Source organism: Siniperca chuatsi, linkage group LG1, assembly GCF_020085105.1.
Source record: "Siniperca chuatsi isolate FFG_IHB_CAS linkage group LG1, ASM2008510v1, whole genome shotgun sequence".
NCBI classification, from domain to species: domain Eukaryota; kingdom Metazoa; phylum Chordata; class Actinopteri; order Centrarchiformes; family Sinipercidae; genus Siniperca; species Siniperca chuatsi.
Genome location: NC_058042.1, coordinates 10,456,182 through 10,472,144, shown reverse-complemented (window position 1 = coordinate 10,472,144; position 15,963 = coordinate 10,456,182). Strand labels below are relative to the sequence as shown.

At 37.2% G+C, this 15,963-nt stretch overlaps 2 protein-coding genes across 2 annotated transcripts; one reads left to right on the top strand and one right to left on the bottom strand.

Moving 5' to 3' along the window:
• The first annotated feature begins 2,026 nt into the window (after positions 1–2,026).
• Positions 2,027–7,734, top strand: ap1s2 (adaptor related protein complex 1 subunit sigma 2). Its single transcript, XM_044192019.1, has 5 exons — positions 2,027–2,219; positions 2,678–2,856; positions 4,523–4,631; positions 4,755–4,892; positions 5,785–7,734. The coding sequence occupies exons 2-5, from the start codon at positions 2,678–2,680 to the stop codon at positions 5,830–5,832; spliced, it is 474 nt and encodes a 157-aa protein (XP_044047954.1). The 5' UTR covers positions 2,027–2,219; the 3' UTR covers positions 5,833–7,734.
• zrsr2 (zinc finger (CCCH type), RNA-binding motif and serine/arginine rich 2) lies at positions 7,669–15,274 on the bottom strand. Its single transcript, XM_044191977.1, has 11 exons — positions 14,977–15,274; positions 14,076–14,155; positions 13,887–13,968; positions 13,652–13,760; positions 12,309–12,395; positions 11,826–11,864; positions 10,733–10,863; positions 10,369–10,582; positions 9,270–9,325; positions 9,058–9,167; positions 7,669–8,946 (listed from the first exon to the last, which is right to left on the bottom strand). Exons 1-11 carry the CDS (start codon positions 15,015–15,017, stop codon positions 8,006–8,008), a joined length of 1,890 nt encoding a protein of 629 aa, XP_044047912.1. The 5' UTR covers positions 15,018–15,274; the 3' UTR covers positions 7,669–8,005.
• Positions 15,275–15,963: the final 689 nt, after the last annotated feature.

Genomic DNA, 15,963 nt, shown 5'->3' with positions numbered 1-15,963 from the left:
TTGACGACAGGGGGCGCAAAAGCACCTCTAGTTCTTCCCTTTCTGCGGTTTCAAGGCACAATCCAAACGTAAACAGGCAGCTACTTTCCCAAAAAGCTTATTTGTGAAGCACCTTTTCATACAAAGAAGTCCTATAGGGGAGAATTAAAAAGCAAAACAAATATCAACAGAAGAGGAGAGAATAATAATGAGAAGAGCAGATACAGTGTTGTATTATTATATATTCAGTGGTACATTTAGTACAAGTACATTTACTCAAGCACTATACTTAAGCACAATTTTCAGGTACTTGTACCTTACTTGAGTATTTCCATTTCATGCTACTTTTATACTTCTACTCCACTACATTTTGGAGGCAAATATTGTACTTTTTACTCCACTACAGTTATTTGATAGCTGTAGTTACTAGTTACTTTGCAGATTTATATTATTAATACAAAATAAAAAAGTCAACAAATGAATTATGATATATTATTATAGGTTAACCAGTAGTATATAAAGTAATTACGATTATCCCCACCTTTACCATCTGCAACATTACAGTGATGCACACATTAATGCATCACTAATTACAATCCAGTAATATTGATATACATGATTCTGAAATGAGTACTTTTATATATGTATATATATACTTATATATATTTTGATGCTAATACTTTTGTATTTTTTCTTAAGAATTTGAATGCAGGGCTTTTACTTGCAACAGAGTATTTCTACACTGTGGTATTGCTACATTTACTTAAGTAAAAGATCTGAATACTTCTTCCACCACTGTATATATTGTACTATTGGATTATCATTACTGATGCATTAATATGTAAGCAGCATTTGAATGCAGTAGCTGGTTGTGTCGGAGCTAATTCTACCTATTTTATATACTGTTGGGTGGTTTATTTACTGTATAGCAATGTATCATATTGTAGATGCTTATCTTGTGTTTTATTTTATTTTGTATGCAAAGTATCTAGCTGTCAAATAAATGAAGTTGAGTAAAAACTACCATATTTCCCTCTGAAATGTAGTGGTGTATAAGTATAAAGTAGCATAAAACTGAAATAAAGAGAGTGACACAATGAGTAAATAACACAAATGCTCAAAAGTCATAAAGTCATTTTATTGCACAGTATAGTGTTTTATATATTTTGTATTCTTGGGCTTGTAGGTTACAGTGGGTCTGAGACAACAAGCAAAGAAAACACAATCACTAGGGGTAAAAGACATATTCTAATCAATTACTTCAGAAAAAGTAGCAATATCACAATGTAAAAATACAGCAGTACAAGTAAAAGACCTGCATTCAAAATCGTACTTCAGTAAAAGTACAGAGGTATTAACAGCAAAATGTACTTAAAGTATCAAAAGTAAAAGTGCTTGCTATACCCCCCTTGTGAGTGTTATATTTATGCATGTTCTTATAGATTATCTATTGGATTGTTAATACTGATGCATTAATGTGTAGCAGCTACTGTAATTGGTCAAAGCAGCGCAAACTACTTTATATACCTTTTGGTATAGTTCATCTATAACAATGCATCATATTTTACACACTGATCATATTTGTAACTTATTGTCAAATGTAAGTCTGTATACTGTACACACTGTAGACATACACATACTGTATATAAACCACCTACTGTATGTATGTAAGGTATTACATACATTACCAGACAATATTTATTCCAGCACCCTTGCACTATACAACCCCTTATATGCAGTTTACAGTGACAGTTTGACTTATTGACACTATATGCTGTTTGCATTTGTATTTATGCATTTTTTTCACCCACTTGCCTGTAAATAAAAGCTACATGTCTATGTTTGTTGTAGTTTTTATTAATGTGCATAAAAGTGTCATGTGATAGGATACACTGTGATTTCTTAGATTTTTACCAAACAAAGAGAAGTGAAAACAACTGTGGTAAACTTTCAGCCACAGGAAACCATAGCTGCGTGCTAGGACTGACGTAACGAATAACGGAATCTTTCAGCCAATCAAATTCCATAGCTGTGGCTTTTTCAGCCAATTACAGCGCAGTTGTGTTAATCGTTGTCTCACCAGCAACCACCGGCTGCTAGGTAGTTTAGCATCAAGCTGGCTAAGAAGCTAACCCACAGAAACACAGTCATATCTGTTTACTCTCTTTGGTTATGTTTTTCGCTTGAATTTACTTAAGTTACCAGTCGTCTAAGTGACTAAATCGAAGGCCCGGTCGAAGGTAAAGAGTCGTGTTTACTTCTCGTGTCTACTGTAGCTAGCTAAGCGTCGCAGGAGGGGGCGCAAATGACACATAGCGTGTTGTTGATGTTAATATGTGGCCATTTAGCAAGGTTAGCTAAGTAAGCTAATGAAACTTTGTGCAAAAACCTCCTGGACGTCACATTTACCAAATCTAAAATACATTTGATCAAATGGCTAGGTCGTGTTACCGTCGAAAATAATGCATGTAACGTTATTTCCCTGTTCGGGCGTTTCTTACTTATCAGCATTAGATCTAACGTTAGTGAATTACCTTTCTTCATGGAAAAATAATATTCATCATAAATGTCACATGATTACAGATCACTTACTAATTCTATCATTTTTTCTTCACCTTCTTTTGATTTGTCTTTCTCTCAAAACAATGTTTATCTCATCTCAACCGTAGATAACTTTTAGCTGAACTTCCTCTTTCAGATGCAGTTCATGCTGTTGTTCAGCCGGCAGGGAAAGCTGCGGTTACAGAAATGGTATGTGCCTCTGTCTGATAAGGAGAGGAAGAAGATCTCCAGAGACCTGGTCCAGACCATACTGGCCAGGAAGCCCAAGATGTGCAGCTTCTTGGAGTGGAGGGACCTCAAGATTGTGTACAAGAGGTGAGTGAATAAGAGAAGTTTAAATACTGGCTGTGATGTCCTTACAGTCACTGTCTTTCGCAGGTGGCATCTACAGCATGCTTTACACTCATGGACAAACATGCAGCAGAGATGCATTTTGCCTTTTCATACCTTTTTCTTGTCACCTGAACGAGGATTTCAACACAAGGTTGAATCTCTGGTTGTTTTCATTGTTGTTACTCCACTCATCTGTGACTTGTTATGAAACTTCTTAACAGCAGCAGGCTTGTTTTAGATTATTTAAATCAGTCTATTCGAACCAAATCAGTCCTGCAAAAGCTGCTGACCAGCTGCTTATCATGAGATATTGTAGCTACCTTTTAGCACATTGAGCGTTAAAGTTCATTCCTGATTATGGAAATAGTTTGACATAATAATCTTAACTCCACGGTCTTCATCAGCAGACAGTTTGCTGAGTTGTTATGGAGACATGATAACACACGGTTGTACATGGGGGAGAGATTGCACAGATGGACTTACTCTGTTGATGAAGACTGAGATGTGGTTGAAATCCCTGATTAAAAATGGCAAGTGGACCTTGAGGTCCTTGAGTGGACTTTAAGATTATTTTGTTAAACCTTTTAAACATTTCACAATGGTCTAAATAGGCCACACTCTGATTTTTGGCATTTCAGAGGATGATCTTAGTAATAGGATGTGTTGGTGTTTGTTATATCACTTGTAACAATCACTTGTGTATCTGTGGTAGCGTTTTGGGCATGTTTATGAAACCAATGATTCAGTGATTATTTTGTCAAGCACTGAGATTTCTGGCATTTAGATCTCACCTTCTGGTGTGTTATGAAAGCCAGAAACACCTCCTCTCTAATAGCAACTGCCAAACAATGGAGTACAATGATACAAATATATGAGTGCCTGATTTGTCCTGGACATATGACTGCTGAGCCATAAAAATACAAAAGACACGTTGTCGTGTGTTCAATATAATAAAAAACTAATTCAAAGACAAACAACAAAACAGCTGGGAGACAGTGACACAGTGATGCAGTACTGGAAGAGGTGGCCAATTTAATATCCCTATAATAAATCCTATCTGTGTAAAGGTTACGATGTAACCTTTTTTGTTCAGAGATGTTGATTCAGATTTATTCAATTTCATTTGTTTTCATTCTATTTGATGGAAGGGTTTAAGAGGTAGGATTGTTTAAAAACTGATGGTTTCAGTGGGTTGTTAATGCCAAGGTACACAATGATGTTGCTATAAAAGCAGAACCATAAAACCTTAAAGATACACTTGTTATTCAGAAAGTAAATATAATGGGATTTTGATTTTAAAGATTTTTGATTTATTATATATTTTTTGCATTTACAGGCGTCTTACATGGAAAATTAACAATGTGGAGTATTTTTTTTGTTTTAATGTGACTTTCAGTGATACAGAAGAGCACCAAATATACTTGCAAAAGTAACATTTTTCCTTTAAAGACCAGCTGTTGTGTGACTCTAGTTGAGTCCCTGTGCTTTCTTTCAATATACAGATCTGCAGACCTGAGTGTGTTAATTACCACCCATGTTACTAACACTGATATGTTACATTTCTTCTGAGAGAGCAAAGGCACTACTATTTGTAAACATCACCGCCTTGTTAATCTATGTGCCGCCTTTTATTTCCTTACTTTCTTAGATATGCAAGCCTGTATTTCTGCTGTGCAGTAGAGGATCAGGATAATGAGCTGATCACCCTGGAGATCATCCATAGATATGTGGAGCTGCTGGACAAATATTTTGGCAGTGTGAGTCTTGTAAAATTGATAATGTGTGTGTGACAATAGAAAATGTACTGCAAGAAAAAACATTTTCAGTCAGGACTGGATCTCCTCTGATTTGCTGCTGTTTGTGGTGTTGTGGCTTCACAGGTGTGCGAGTTGGACATTATCTTCAACTTTGAGAAGGCCTACTTTATCCTGGATGAGTTCCTGCTGGGCGGAGAGGCCCAGGAGACGTCCAAGAAGAATGTGCTGAAGGCCATCGAGCAGGCTGACCTGCTGCAGGAGGTACGCACAGTTCTTTAACAACAGATAGCTAAAGTCATTTGACGGGCAAACTATAATGTCAGGTGAACAGAACTTGGAGTAGGGCGGCAACTAATGATTATTTTCACCTTCTGATGATTTTCTCAATTAATCGATCGAAGTGTTTGGTCTGTAAAATGACAATTGGGTAAAATGCCCATCGCAAGTTTCCACTTGTTTTGCTTGACCAATAACCCCAAAGATATTCACTTTACTGTCATTGAAGACAGAAAAGCAGCAACTCTTGACATTTGAGAAGCTGGAACTTGCAAATGCATGGCGTTATATTTGCTCGAAAATTATTTAAATGACTCATTGATTATCAGAATTGTTGCCTATTAATTTTCTGTTGATGGGGTAATCGTTGCAGCTCTAACTTTGTGTAAACTAATGTTTACTTGTGTAAATTAATTTCACTCAGGAATGCTAAAACCAGACAGAATGGTAGATGCAAGATGTTGATGTATTGCTTTTTTCACCCTGTGGCCCTCTACACCTGTCGTCATCTGTTTATTTTAAGCCTGCGGCGCTTGATTAATACCGCCCTCTCCCTTGACAGCAAGTGCTGTCCTGCATGTTTGCATCGTTGTCTAGCTGTAGTCATTTGCAGTCAACGGAGTCAGTGCTCATTGATTTATTCATAGCAAAGCATGCAGCACTATTATTATAATGGCTGACTGTGCAGGCCTGTAGAAGGTTTAACTCACTGGAATGGCCTCCTGTTCCTGTCACACATTTAATAACTTGCAATTATGACTCATGTACTAGTAATTATAATTTGGAGGGGTACTTTGCGCTAAAAAACGTGTGGCAGATGAACAAACTGACAAGTACGACAGCAAGGAACATTTATCTATCTTTTCTTCATCTGCAGGAGGCCGAGGCACCACGGAGCGTTTTAGAAGAAATTGGGCTGACATAAATCCTCATGCTGCTGCTGTTCTTTCTCCCAGATGCAGATCTGGCAACCTCCATGTCTCTATCCCGCCTTCTCCTGTTCATTGTCTGTGTTGTACGTGTATAATCACCATCTATGTACTGTATTATTCTGTACTGTACTATCCTGTGATGTCCTTTTAATGTGGTGCCAACTGTGGTTTTAATGTGTCACCTATGTACAAGCTCCCTCACTCTATTTTGCAGTACTATTAGCATACTTCACCCCACAGAGTACAATGTAGCGACGACATCAAAACTCCAGCATCGTATTAAGATCATCCATCATCACCGATTGCAGAGTTGTATGTGCTGCTTGGCTTAAAGGACTTTTTAAGGTGCTGTTGTAGCCGCACTTGGTGCTTCTCATGTGTTACCATTACATTCAAGTCACAGAGCTAAGCATCCAATTACATAAAAGATGAATACACAGAGATCTTTGAAAAACCCAGAAGGTTGTTTAACAAAACAGGTCTTACAGGTCTTTCCAGTATCTTCAAAGACTCTTCTACGTTCAAAATATTCTGTCCGCTGCACAATAAAAACGGTTTCTAAAGTTAACTTTTTCCTAATCCAGGTAGGCGGAATGATATGTTTTTGCCCTTCTTGAAAAACAGCTAAATATTAGCGCATTATTTGTTTGTAAATATAAAATACTGGAAAGAACCATCAATATATAACAGTATAACAAATGTTTTGAGTTTGGTTCACATACAAATTGAGCAAAGAGAGAGGTCATTTTGGGCTGTTTGGATTAGGAAAGAGGCACAACTTGGGAAACTGTTTAAAAATCTTTTTTTTTAGTTTTGCTAACTGGGTTTTTTTTTAAAGATCATCAGGTATTTATTTTTCAGAAGATCTGATGCTCAGTTCTGTGACTCAAATGTAATGGTAATTCATGAGAGGCACCAACTGGGACTAGTGCTGTTATGGGAATCACTGACACTGTCACAATCACTTACACACGGGTAAATTCAACCCACCAATTAAGTGAAATTGAATAATTACTCAATCAATATCACTGTACATGTTAAATAGGTTTGTACAAGTTTGTGTTTGGTGATTCCCCTCCAGAAATTTACCATTTCATATTTCCTTTTCAAGACTAATTGTTTACCTTTGGTAAACATGAGCTGTTTTTGTGTAATTAGTTATTGAGTTATGTTTGTTAAAATTGTCGTTCTGTTCTTTATTTTTCAATTGACTCACTTCCCTGATGAAAACATGTTTTAACATTGAAGTTTGTAATGGCTTGTGGAGATAAATCTTAGGTCAGTCTCTCCCTTAGTCTTAGGATAGGATAGTGACCCAAATAAAAGAAACTATTTTCTGTATTAATATACTTTGGTTTACTCTTAAACACTAACATATGACCAAAGAACACTGTGTTTACCTTCTCAATGGTGTCTATGGAAGGCTAACATGGCAATAGTGGGATTTAGAACTGCAGGATGTTTGACAAAAAAAATGTATGTGGGGGTTATTTGGCCACAATATACCAGTATTATGTAATTATTCCAATGCATTTAAAGACCGGTCTATCCTGAGTTTCTTTATGGAGTAGGAATTAAGATGATGAGGTGCACATATCAGGGTACATCATTAATATTCATCACTGTCAGCTTGTTCACTTGTCAGTTGGATACAGGAAAACAAGCCAACAAGTAATGAATACTCATCCCAAACCGTATGGCAGTCAAATTTTTTTATCTGCATTCTTAAAACCACAAAGTGTTTTTGTTGAACATTCACAAGTAATTATTAAACGAGTTCATCTTTGATTTGTGCAAAATAAATCACTTTTTGTATTAAACACTGCCAACACATTTGCCAAAATTGTTTTCTTATATTTGAAAGCTATTAAAAATAAATGTACTCAAAAAGAAAACCCATTTGTTGATCTTTTGTTTCAGTTTGTTTTCCTTAGCAACAATAACCATGTAGTGCCACATCTCCAGTGATCGACTGTTCAATAATTAAAGCAACATTAAACATTTTACAAGAGCAAAATATTCACATATGTACATAGTGGTGATGGATGCTAACTTACTGTATCACTGCTCAAAAATGTATTCCTCAATAATTTATTCCTCCCTATACATTCATAGTTATAAAACCAAATGTACCGATTTTCAAATGTAGGAGCCACTAAGAGGTACTCATGTCACTTTTTCCAGCAGGCTCACTTGGTATTTCTGTGAATGTTCACTTCTCAATTCAGGACTAAACTTCTTCTCACTATCAACACGGGGTCTCTCATCCAAGTCATTGTTTTTCTGAATTAGCACTGTTTCATTGATCTCCTGACTGGGACTCGTTGCAGTGAGTCTCTCCACTGTTTCTTCCTTTGACTCTTTCTCCTTTTCGGACTCACCAGATGAGGCCGTCCCTTCAGGCAAATGGCTTTTCTTCTTATGCTTCTTCTTGCTCTTTTTCTTGCTCTTTTTGGACTGTTTGTGGCGGCGGCGTGTGTTGGTATCATCATTAGAGGTTTTCTCATTTCTGTCTGGTTTCTTTGGGCTCCTTTCTCTACTTTGCTTGTTTCTTTCCCCCTCTCTGCTTGTGCTTCTTGACCGTTCTCTCGCTTTTCCGTGAGTCTCTGTATCTTTGTCTCTACTCTCTCTCTCTTCACTTCTATTCCTATACTTGTGCTCCCTGTCTTTATCTCTACTCCTGTTTCTCAGCCTGTCTTGCTCTCGGTCTCTACTTCTACTCCTTGACCTGTCTCTACTTCTGCTCAGATACCAATCGTTCCTTCTTTCACTGAGTCTGGATCTGGATGACCATTTGTCCTCTCTATGCTGGTGGGAGGCCCTCCTCTCTCGACTCCTCTCTCTGCTCCTGCTCCTCCGCCTGTCGCCCTCTCGTCTGCTGTGCGATCTCTCAGATCTCGGCGGACTTCTGCTGCAGTGACGTTGCCTCCACGATCGCTCTCCGTATCGCTCTGAATGCCACCCGTCTCTGCGACTCCCCCTGACACTGCGGTCTGGTGACATGTGCAGGTCTCTGTCGGCCTCCCAGAATTCATTGCCAGGGTTTCGAAATACATGCAGGAAGTTACAGTGCTTCCCTTTGGGGCACTTCTGTCTGTCAAACAATCCTGAGAGAGGAAAAACACAAGCAAGATAGTAAATACACTGAAGTGAATCTTGTATCTCCGAGACACAATTGGAAAAAATGTGTCTCATATCAGTATGAATAAGTAACTCACCACATATAGCATTCTTCCACCGGGTTACAGGACATATCTCGCAGTGAAGCTGCCGGCCTGCGTACCACCTCCCATTGAACTTGATTAATGCTTCTTTACACTGCTCCTCTCTGGACAGACAACAGAGAGACAAGAGGACAAATAATGAATTCAAACACTGTACAGTTTATTTATTTGGAAAAAGTCGTGGAGCGGTCCGTGTGATGGCTTACGTGTCAAACTGAATGTAAACATTTCCTCTCAGGTGTGGTTCGTAATTGCAGCTGACCTAAAAAAGGAAAGATGTCAATGAAACCAAATATGTATTTTTAGTGGTAGTAATTTGATCATCCATCCAGTGAATGTTATTCTGAACAGTGAAGTTTGAGGCTGGTTTTTAAATGGCAATTGTTCTGAAAAATTCAGAGCAATTACATCTTTAATTCTTCCTGACATCCTCAGTAAGAGATCCAGTGACACATTATGCAGACTACTTCATACTTATTCATATTGGATTTTGCAGCACACCTTGCTGATTTTTCACAATTCTTTTATTTCACTTCCCAGGTAAAAGAACAAAAATCTTACTTTATATTGATTTCACTGAATTGATAAAGCATCTTAAATGAGTGGTGAAACAAAACATACACAGTGAGTCCAGTCGCCTTAGACTTGGTACTTTAAAACATATTTAACATTGAGTACATTTACACACATTGGGTTATTTGGAGAAATCAGATTCCACAAGAAATCAGACAAAGCTTTTACATGAACTGTAATAAATTGGTTACTGTAGACTACTGTTACTGTGCAAACATGCAAGGGGTCAGCAATCAGATTTCTCACCTACCCTGATCTTATTCTGAAATCATGTCTTACTTATTTTAAAGTATATAAGTGACTCAAGATGTGACAAGATGCTCTCTAATGAGAGCACTGTTTTCTGTTGCAGAGCAAATGAGTCACAATGACAAATAGCCAAATGGTCAGCTGGGGAAACCAACTTATTCAGCTTATTCATTCTGTTTTGTGTCAGCTTCAGTTTTAGTCAGGACTAAAATAATAGAAATACATCTCCTTTGTGAAGTCTTTGTCACGCACATGTTCATGTGTAATGCCGGTTAGAAACCCGGTTACATGTATACATGGCTGAGAAATCTGGTTGGGGAAATCAGGTTTTCAAATCTCCTATTATGATTATGGAAACCAGGTTTCTCGTAAACATGAAGACAAGATGACATAAAAAATCGTATTACGGAACTTCAGAAAGCTAACTGTGATTCGGGTATTTTAGTGTATGTAAACACACTGACTGTCCTGATCTCATCTTACCTTGAATTGCACCACCTTGCCGACACTCTTTAACTCTGGCAGGACATCATGGTAGAACTCAAGGAAAGACTCCTGCAGCTCCTCCTCGCTGTGTTCCAACCAAGCATCAATGTCGTAATCATCGCGACGTGACTCCTCCATGCCAAACGTTATAAACATACCACGGATCATCAGAGTCGGGCTGGCTGTGGGATAAACGTGCTTCCGAGAACATCTGGACTCACAAAGACAGGAGAGAGGAGAATATAAAAAGATATGGGGAAAGACTTCTTTAATGCGTCTGTATATCCATTCAATCACCACTCAAGTAATAAGTTTATGAATTTAATGTAGCAAGTCACAGCAAAGGAGTAACAAATAGTACCTGTCTCCAAATCGACATGCTCCGGTCTTAAGGAAGAACGGACAGTTGGCTACGTCACGCTCTGTCCCAAAGTTCTCAGAGTTCTCCGTCACAGGAGCCTCGGGATTCATCCACGGTCCTCCATTATCTAGCTGGAAGTGAGAACATGAACAAAAACGTATATATACTGTATACTTTGACTTTCAATGAGAATGAAATGTTGTGCAAATTATTTCATGTACCTCTTAGCTTTTAGTCTTTTACATGGTCAGAGACTTGTCATAGACTTACAGTCCTAAACTCTTAGACTCTTTTTTCTGTACTTTTGGTAATACCGAGGTTTGGCAATTTTCTAGCGCTGCGGTCAAGGTTAGTAAGAGTGAACAGAATTGGTCAAATTCACAGGTTAAATATGATCAATGCACAGGCAGGGAAACATACGGCCAATACCAATATTGATACATGATAGTTTAAAAAAACCATGATAAACAATATATTGGCTTTAAACACATAACTAAACATTTTTGATGAAAATCTCTTTAATTTGGTTATTAAAGAATTGAGACTAAAACACGTATTAAGCAGGACATTTTACAGTTTAAAAAACATAATTGTCAGTGCTCTCTGGTGGAAAAACTATGTAATGGACACACTATTTCAAAATTTGTGCAAACGTGTCTTTGGCATTTCTGATGAGTAACAAGAAATAAGTAATTTCTTGTTGCTTATCAGCAGACATATACGGCGATACAATATATCCACAATGAGCTAATATCGTCCAATATATCAGCCTGGCTGATTTATCGGTCAGGCTCTGAAGGTTATTTATATAGCCATAATGCCTTGTGTGAGGTTTAACTGTACTTGAAAAAATATATACATTAAACTGAGTTACATGCCATTAGGAGTAGGATAAACTACTTAAACTAAGGGTAGTTTGCAGTGTTTTTTTTTAAATAAAAGGGATATACTTACTTTTAACTAAATATATATTTTAGTAATACAAATAATGCTAATGACAGTTTTTTTCCCCATGTATTAAATTGATTGTGAAGAAGTCAAAATGATCAATACAGAGTTATCTGTGGAACATGGTATTCATGTGTGTTTATACCTGGTTTTCAGCTTCATCCAACATTTTCTGAACAGCCTCCTACAAATGGTGTAAAGACACGGCTGGTGAAAATGTGTAGAGGTCAACATACTGCAGCATATCTGTTACTGTGTGTTAAGACCACATTCACAAGGACTGGATTTTCTAAATTACTGGACTTTTGAAAGGTAATTTCACAGACTGTTTTCACGCAAAGTAAAAGATACATCCTTGTAGTGAGAGCTGAAGGGTTTTTCTCTTTGTGTGTATCTTAGTTAAGGAGTTGAAAGGTTGCTTGTGCCACTCAGTCAAGGAAAAAAATAGCCATGTACAAAGCAAAAACACATTTTACGAAAGAAACACTCCGCTGGTGAGATATGTTCTACTATGTTCCACTATATGATTATCTGAATCTTCTGTTTTGGATGGATAATATAAATAGTCATGATTAAGTAGAAGAGGATATATTTCTTTTTGTTTCTATCCTCCTGGGGCCCGTTTCACCTCTCTGCCTCGCTTCTCCTGCTGCTTCTGCTCTTTTTCTTCTTGTTCTCTCCTCTGCTGGGCCTCCCATTCCTCCTTTATCATCCTCTGTGAACACAAAAAGACATAAAGCCAGTGAATATTAACATTTTATTTAGAATAATCGGACAAACAGGCTCAGGTACGCTCGTCAATTAGCTAATTAATCAACACACCAACCAGATCCAATTGATGGCAGTAATCCCCTGTGTCAGGCTCCAATTATTCATATAGTCTGGGAGTAAATTGCCACGGTCATCAGTGACATGGTGGTCAATTATACTTTTTTATTTATGTTAAGCCTTGTTAAATGTTGACATAGAAATAAAATTTTCCATCAGAATGTGTGAAAATTTCATCACATATCTTTTAGTTCAAGCTAATTGAGTTATTGTTGTTGGAGCTTGAACTCTCTTTGTTTATTGCATTAGTGATTGGGATTACTTTCCTATCTTTGGACCACACACATACACGCACACACGGACAGACTGACGGAAGGACGGACGCCTTGTGATAGACCAATGGATATGATTGAATGATTGTAATAAATCTGTGCCCTTGTGCCTGATGCTTTAACGGATAAGTTATTCAACATTCATATTGTCAAAACATTCCACAACAAAACTGCAATTTTGGTAGCTTCCTACCCTGTCTGTAGCACTCAACCCTAAAGCCCATTTGTCCCGACTGAAGATGTAAATCTTTAAAAATTAGTCACAGATATGTAATTTCATTCTTTAAAAGACTCGGCCATTTCCGTTTTTAGCAAACCTTACGCAAACAGAAGAAAATTGTGTATTTGTTGGGAACCGTGTGATTTTCAGCCATGGAATAACACACATTTGGTGCTCTAGTGAGTATTTACAGCAGCAGGACAGCGTATGTGGGATTGACTAAATATGAACTACACTGCCCGTGTCCCGGGTTTTTATAGTTTTTGGAAAACAGTGGCGCTCTATGGCACAGAGGAATATGCGGTATCAGTTTTCGCTACACAGAAAATATGCCTTAGTAGGATCAATTCATTGTTGGGTTTTGTCTTTTCATAGGATTTGTTGACAATAAGAAAACATAATATAGAATATCTCCAGAATGATCATTTAAGTCTTCAGTAAAGCATTACAAAACCAAGTCGAGTCTTTGTCCTAACCAGACATGCCACACTGGTAATAAACTCCTAAATCAGCTAACCCCTACAGTCATCAGTGTGAACACATAAACATCTGTTAACTTGCTATTTTTACAAAGTGTAAATGTGTTTTCAAAAATAGTCAAGCTTCTTAAATTGTACACACTCCATATGATGAATACAAACAGTAGATTACCTCCTCCTCCTCTTTCCTTTTCCTTACAGCTTCCTCCCTCTCAGACCTCAGCCTGAATTCCTCCTGGGCAAGCCTCTCTTTTTCCAACCACTCTTCATGTAGACGCAGTCTGAGAAAACAAGTCAGACACAGCTCAAACACAATGAAGATTAATAAAAGCTGTCCAATCAAGTTTTCTGTGCTATCACTGAATGAGCAGCTGCAGGACAACAGAGTGATGTTGGTATTGACCTACCTTTCCTCCTCAGCAATATCATTATCCTCATCATCTTCATCATTTATTTCTTCTTCTTCTTCAGGTGCTCCATTTTTTAAACCTAAAACAAAAGTATATGTTGTGGTAAGTCTGGCTAACAGTGAGGCTACAACTGTAGAAATGACATCACATTTGACAACACCACCAACATGACAGCTATCTTCGTACCACATTCTCTGGCTTGGGCGAGAGCTTGCCGTTTCCGTTTTCTTCTCTCTTTCCTCAGAGCAGCCCTGCGTTGCTTTTGACTAAAGTGGAAAAGATAACATTTCAAACAATAATCAGATCAGGGGAGTAGAAAGACGTGCTGGGGGGTGCACAGCCATTACAGGGGTGGCAGACATGACCATGGTGAAAACTGTGTAGTGAAACTAAAGTTGAATGATTTTGAATAATTTTTTTCACAGCAGACATTTTAACCTGTCAAACACAGGTGTAACTAATATAGTTATCAATTGCTGCATTGCAATCATTGCTGCCATGGAGCCATCATCAATGTTATTAGCTCTGTGCTTTTCCTGCTATGATAAGTCACAATATCTGCTGTAAAAAAGCTAAAATATTCCCAAGGTGTGGGAACCACTGGTCTAATGTAATCAACAGTCCTGCAGTAGGTGCAGTGTACCATTAAGACAAACTAAGGTCTTAAGTTACTGTGATAACGTTATAGAGATGTATCAACACCTCTTTAATACAATCTCGCCGTATACTGGACATTATAGTGTTATTAGCTTTGCGTTTCAAGTGCTTTAAAAGTGTAACTCGGTAACTTAGTGTTACACCGGGAATAATACAAGGTATATATGCAAACTGTGATATGGTCTCAAAATTACCAGATTGTTAAAACATCTTTCTATAGTCTAAAAAACACTTAAGCATTAACAGTAACCGAAGTTGTAAAAACGTATGTTAGCAGTTAGCTTAGTAGCTACGACAGGACTAACATTTTTACATTGACTGTGCAACACTGTAATGGCGTTTATACTGTTTCTTGTGTTATTGCGGTCCATCATCTAGCCATTTGTAGATTATCAAGTTATCTCAACATGACTTAAAAAGAGACACAGACCTTAACACAGGAGCAAAAATCAGTGGAGTGGATGCTGCCATCACAGCTAACGATAGCTAACAGCAGCTAGCTAGTTGGCTTGTTCAGCTGTCGTTAGCACGCCAACGAATCTTAGCCCTCGTTATTTCTTCTCATCCGCATTTAGTTAAAAAACATTAGGCCAAATGTTCTTTGACTGGACGAGATGTTTGATTTGTCAGAGTACTGATATAACTGAATAATTTCTATTTGTTGTAAACGTTAGTTTGCTGCATGCGGAATTGTTTTGCAGTGGAAGAGGTGGAGTGAACACAAAATACTTCCGGTTTAAAAACTTTTCAAATATTGTTTTTCCTATTTGAGAAACTCAGAGATTGAACATATATAGTTTTTTGTGTGCTCAAAAAAATTTAATACAGAATAAACATTCAGATAACTTTGTACAAGCCAGGGGATAAAAGCTCCTTCTAAAGTACATTGTCCATTCAAATTAAACCAAATTTATCTACATTTTTTAAAGTTTGCTTTTTGTTTTTGACGAACAACTTTACATCAAATAGATTAATTTGCACTTTACTGAGTGACTCCTACTCATAATTTCTACTGATAAAATACAGTGTACAGTAAAAAAATAAATTAAAAAGTGTTTTCTCTTCTAAATTACTAAAAGTACAAGAATAGTTATATATTTCCTAAATCTTTCCAATCCTTGTATTATAGGATGAAACACATTACCATACCACTGCCTTGTATAATATATGTATATAAGTAACTGAAGTCTATATATTGTTTTTATTTTTATTGTCTTCTAATTTTAAATATTTGTATATGTTCTGTGTGTGTAGCGTGAAGGGGCCTACAACTTTAATTTTGTTGTTAAGCCCTGTGTTTCCATAGGAAATGTAAATTTAAAGCATTTCTGAATGTTATTGCATTGTTTATTCCTAATATAAACATCTCCAATACATTTTCCTGTAGCGCTAACAATATTAGTCTCAATTAAATTAA

Bases quoted from the DNA above. Each gene is read 5' to 3' on its own strand.
- ap1s2 (XM_044192019.1), top strand. From the start codon at position 2,678: ATGCAGTTCATGCTGTTGTTCAGCCGGCAGGGAAAGCTGCGGTTACAG. The intron at 4,632-4,754 runs GTGAGTCTTGTA...GTGGCTTCACAG, and splicing joins TGGACAAATATTTTGGCAGT to GTGTGCGAGTTGGACATTAT. The intron at 4,893-5,784 runs GTACGCACAGTT...CTTCATCTGCAG, and splicing joins AGGCTGACCTGCTGCAGGAG to GAGGCCGAGGCACCACGGAG.
- zrsr2 (XM_044191977.1), bottom strand. From the start codon at position 15,017: ATGGCAGCATCCACTCCACTGATTTTTGCTCCTGTGTTAAG. The intron at 14,156-14,976 runs GTCTGTGTCTCT...TTTCCACTTTAG, and splicing joins ATTTTTGCTCCTGTGTTAAG to TCAAAAGCAACGCAGGGCTG. The intron at 13,761-13,886 runs GTAGGTCAATAC...TTGTTTTCTCAG, and splicing joins GATATTGCTGAGGAGGAAAG to ACTGCGTCTACATGAAGAGT.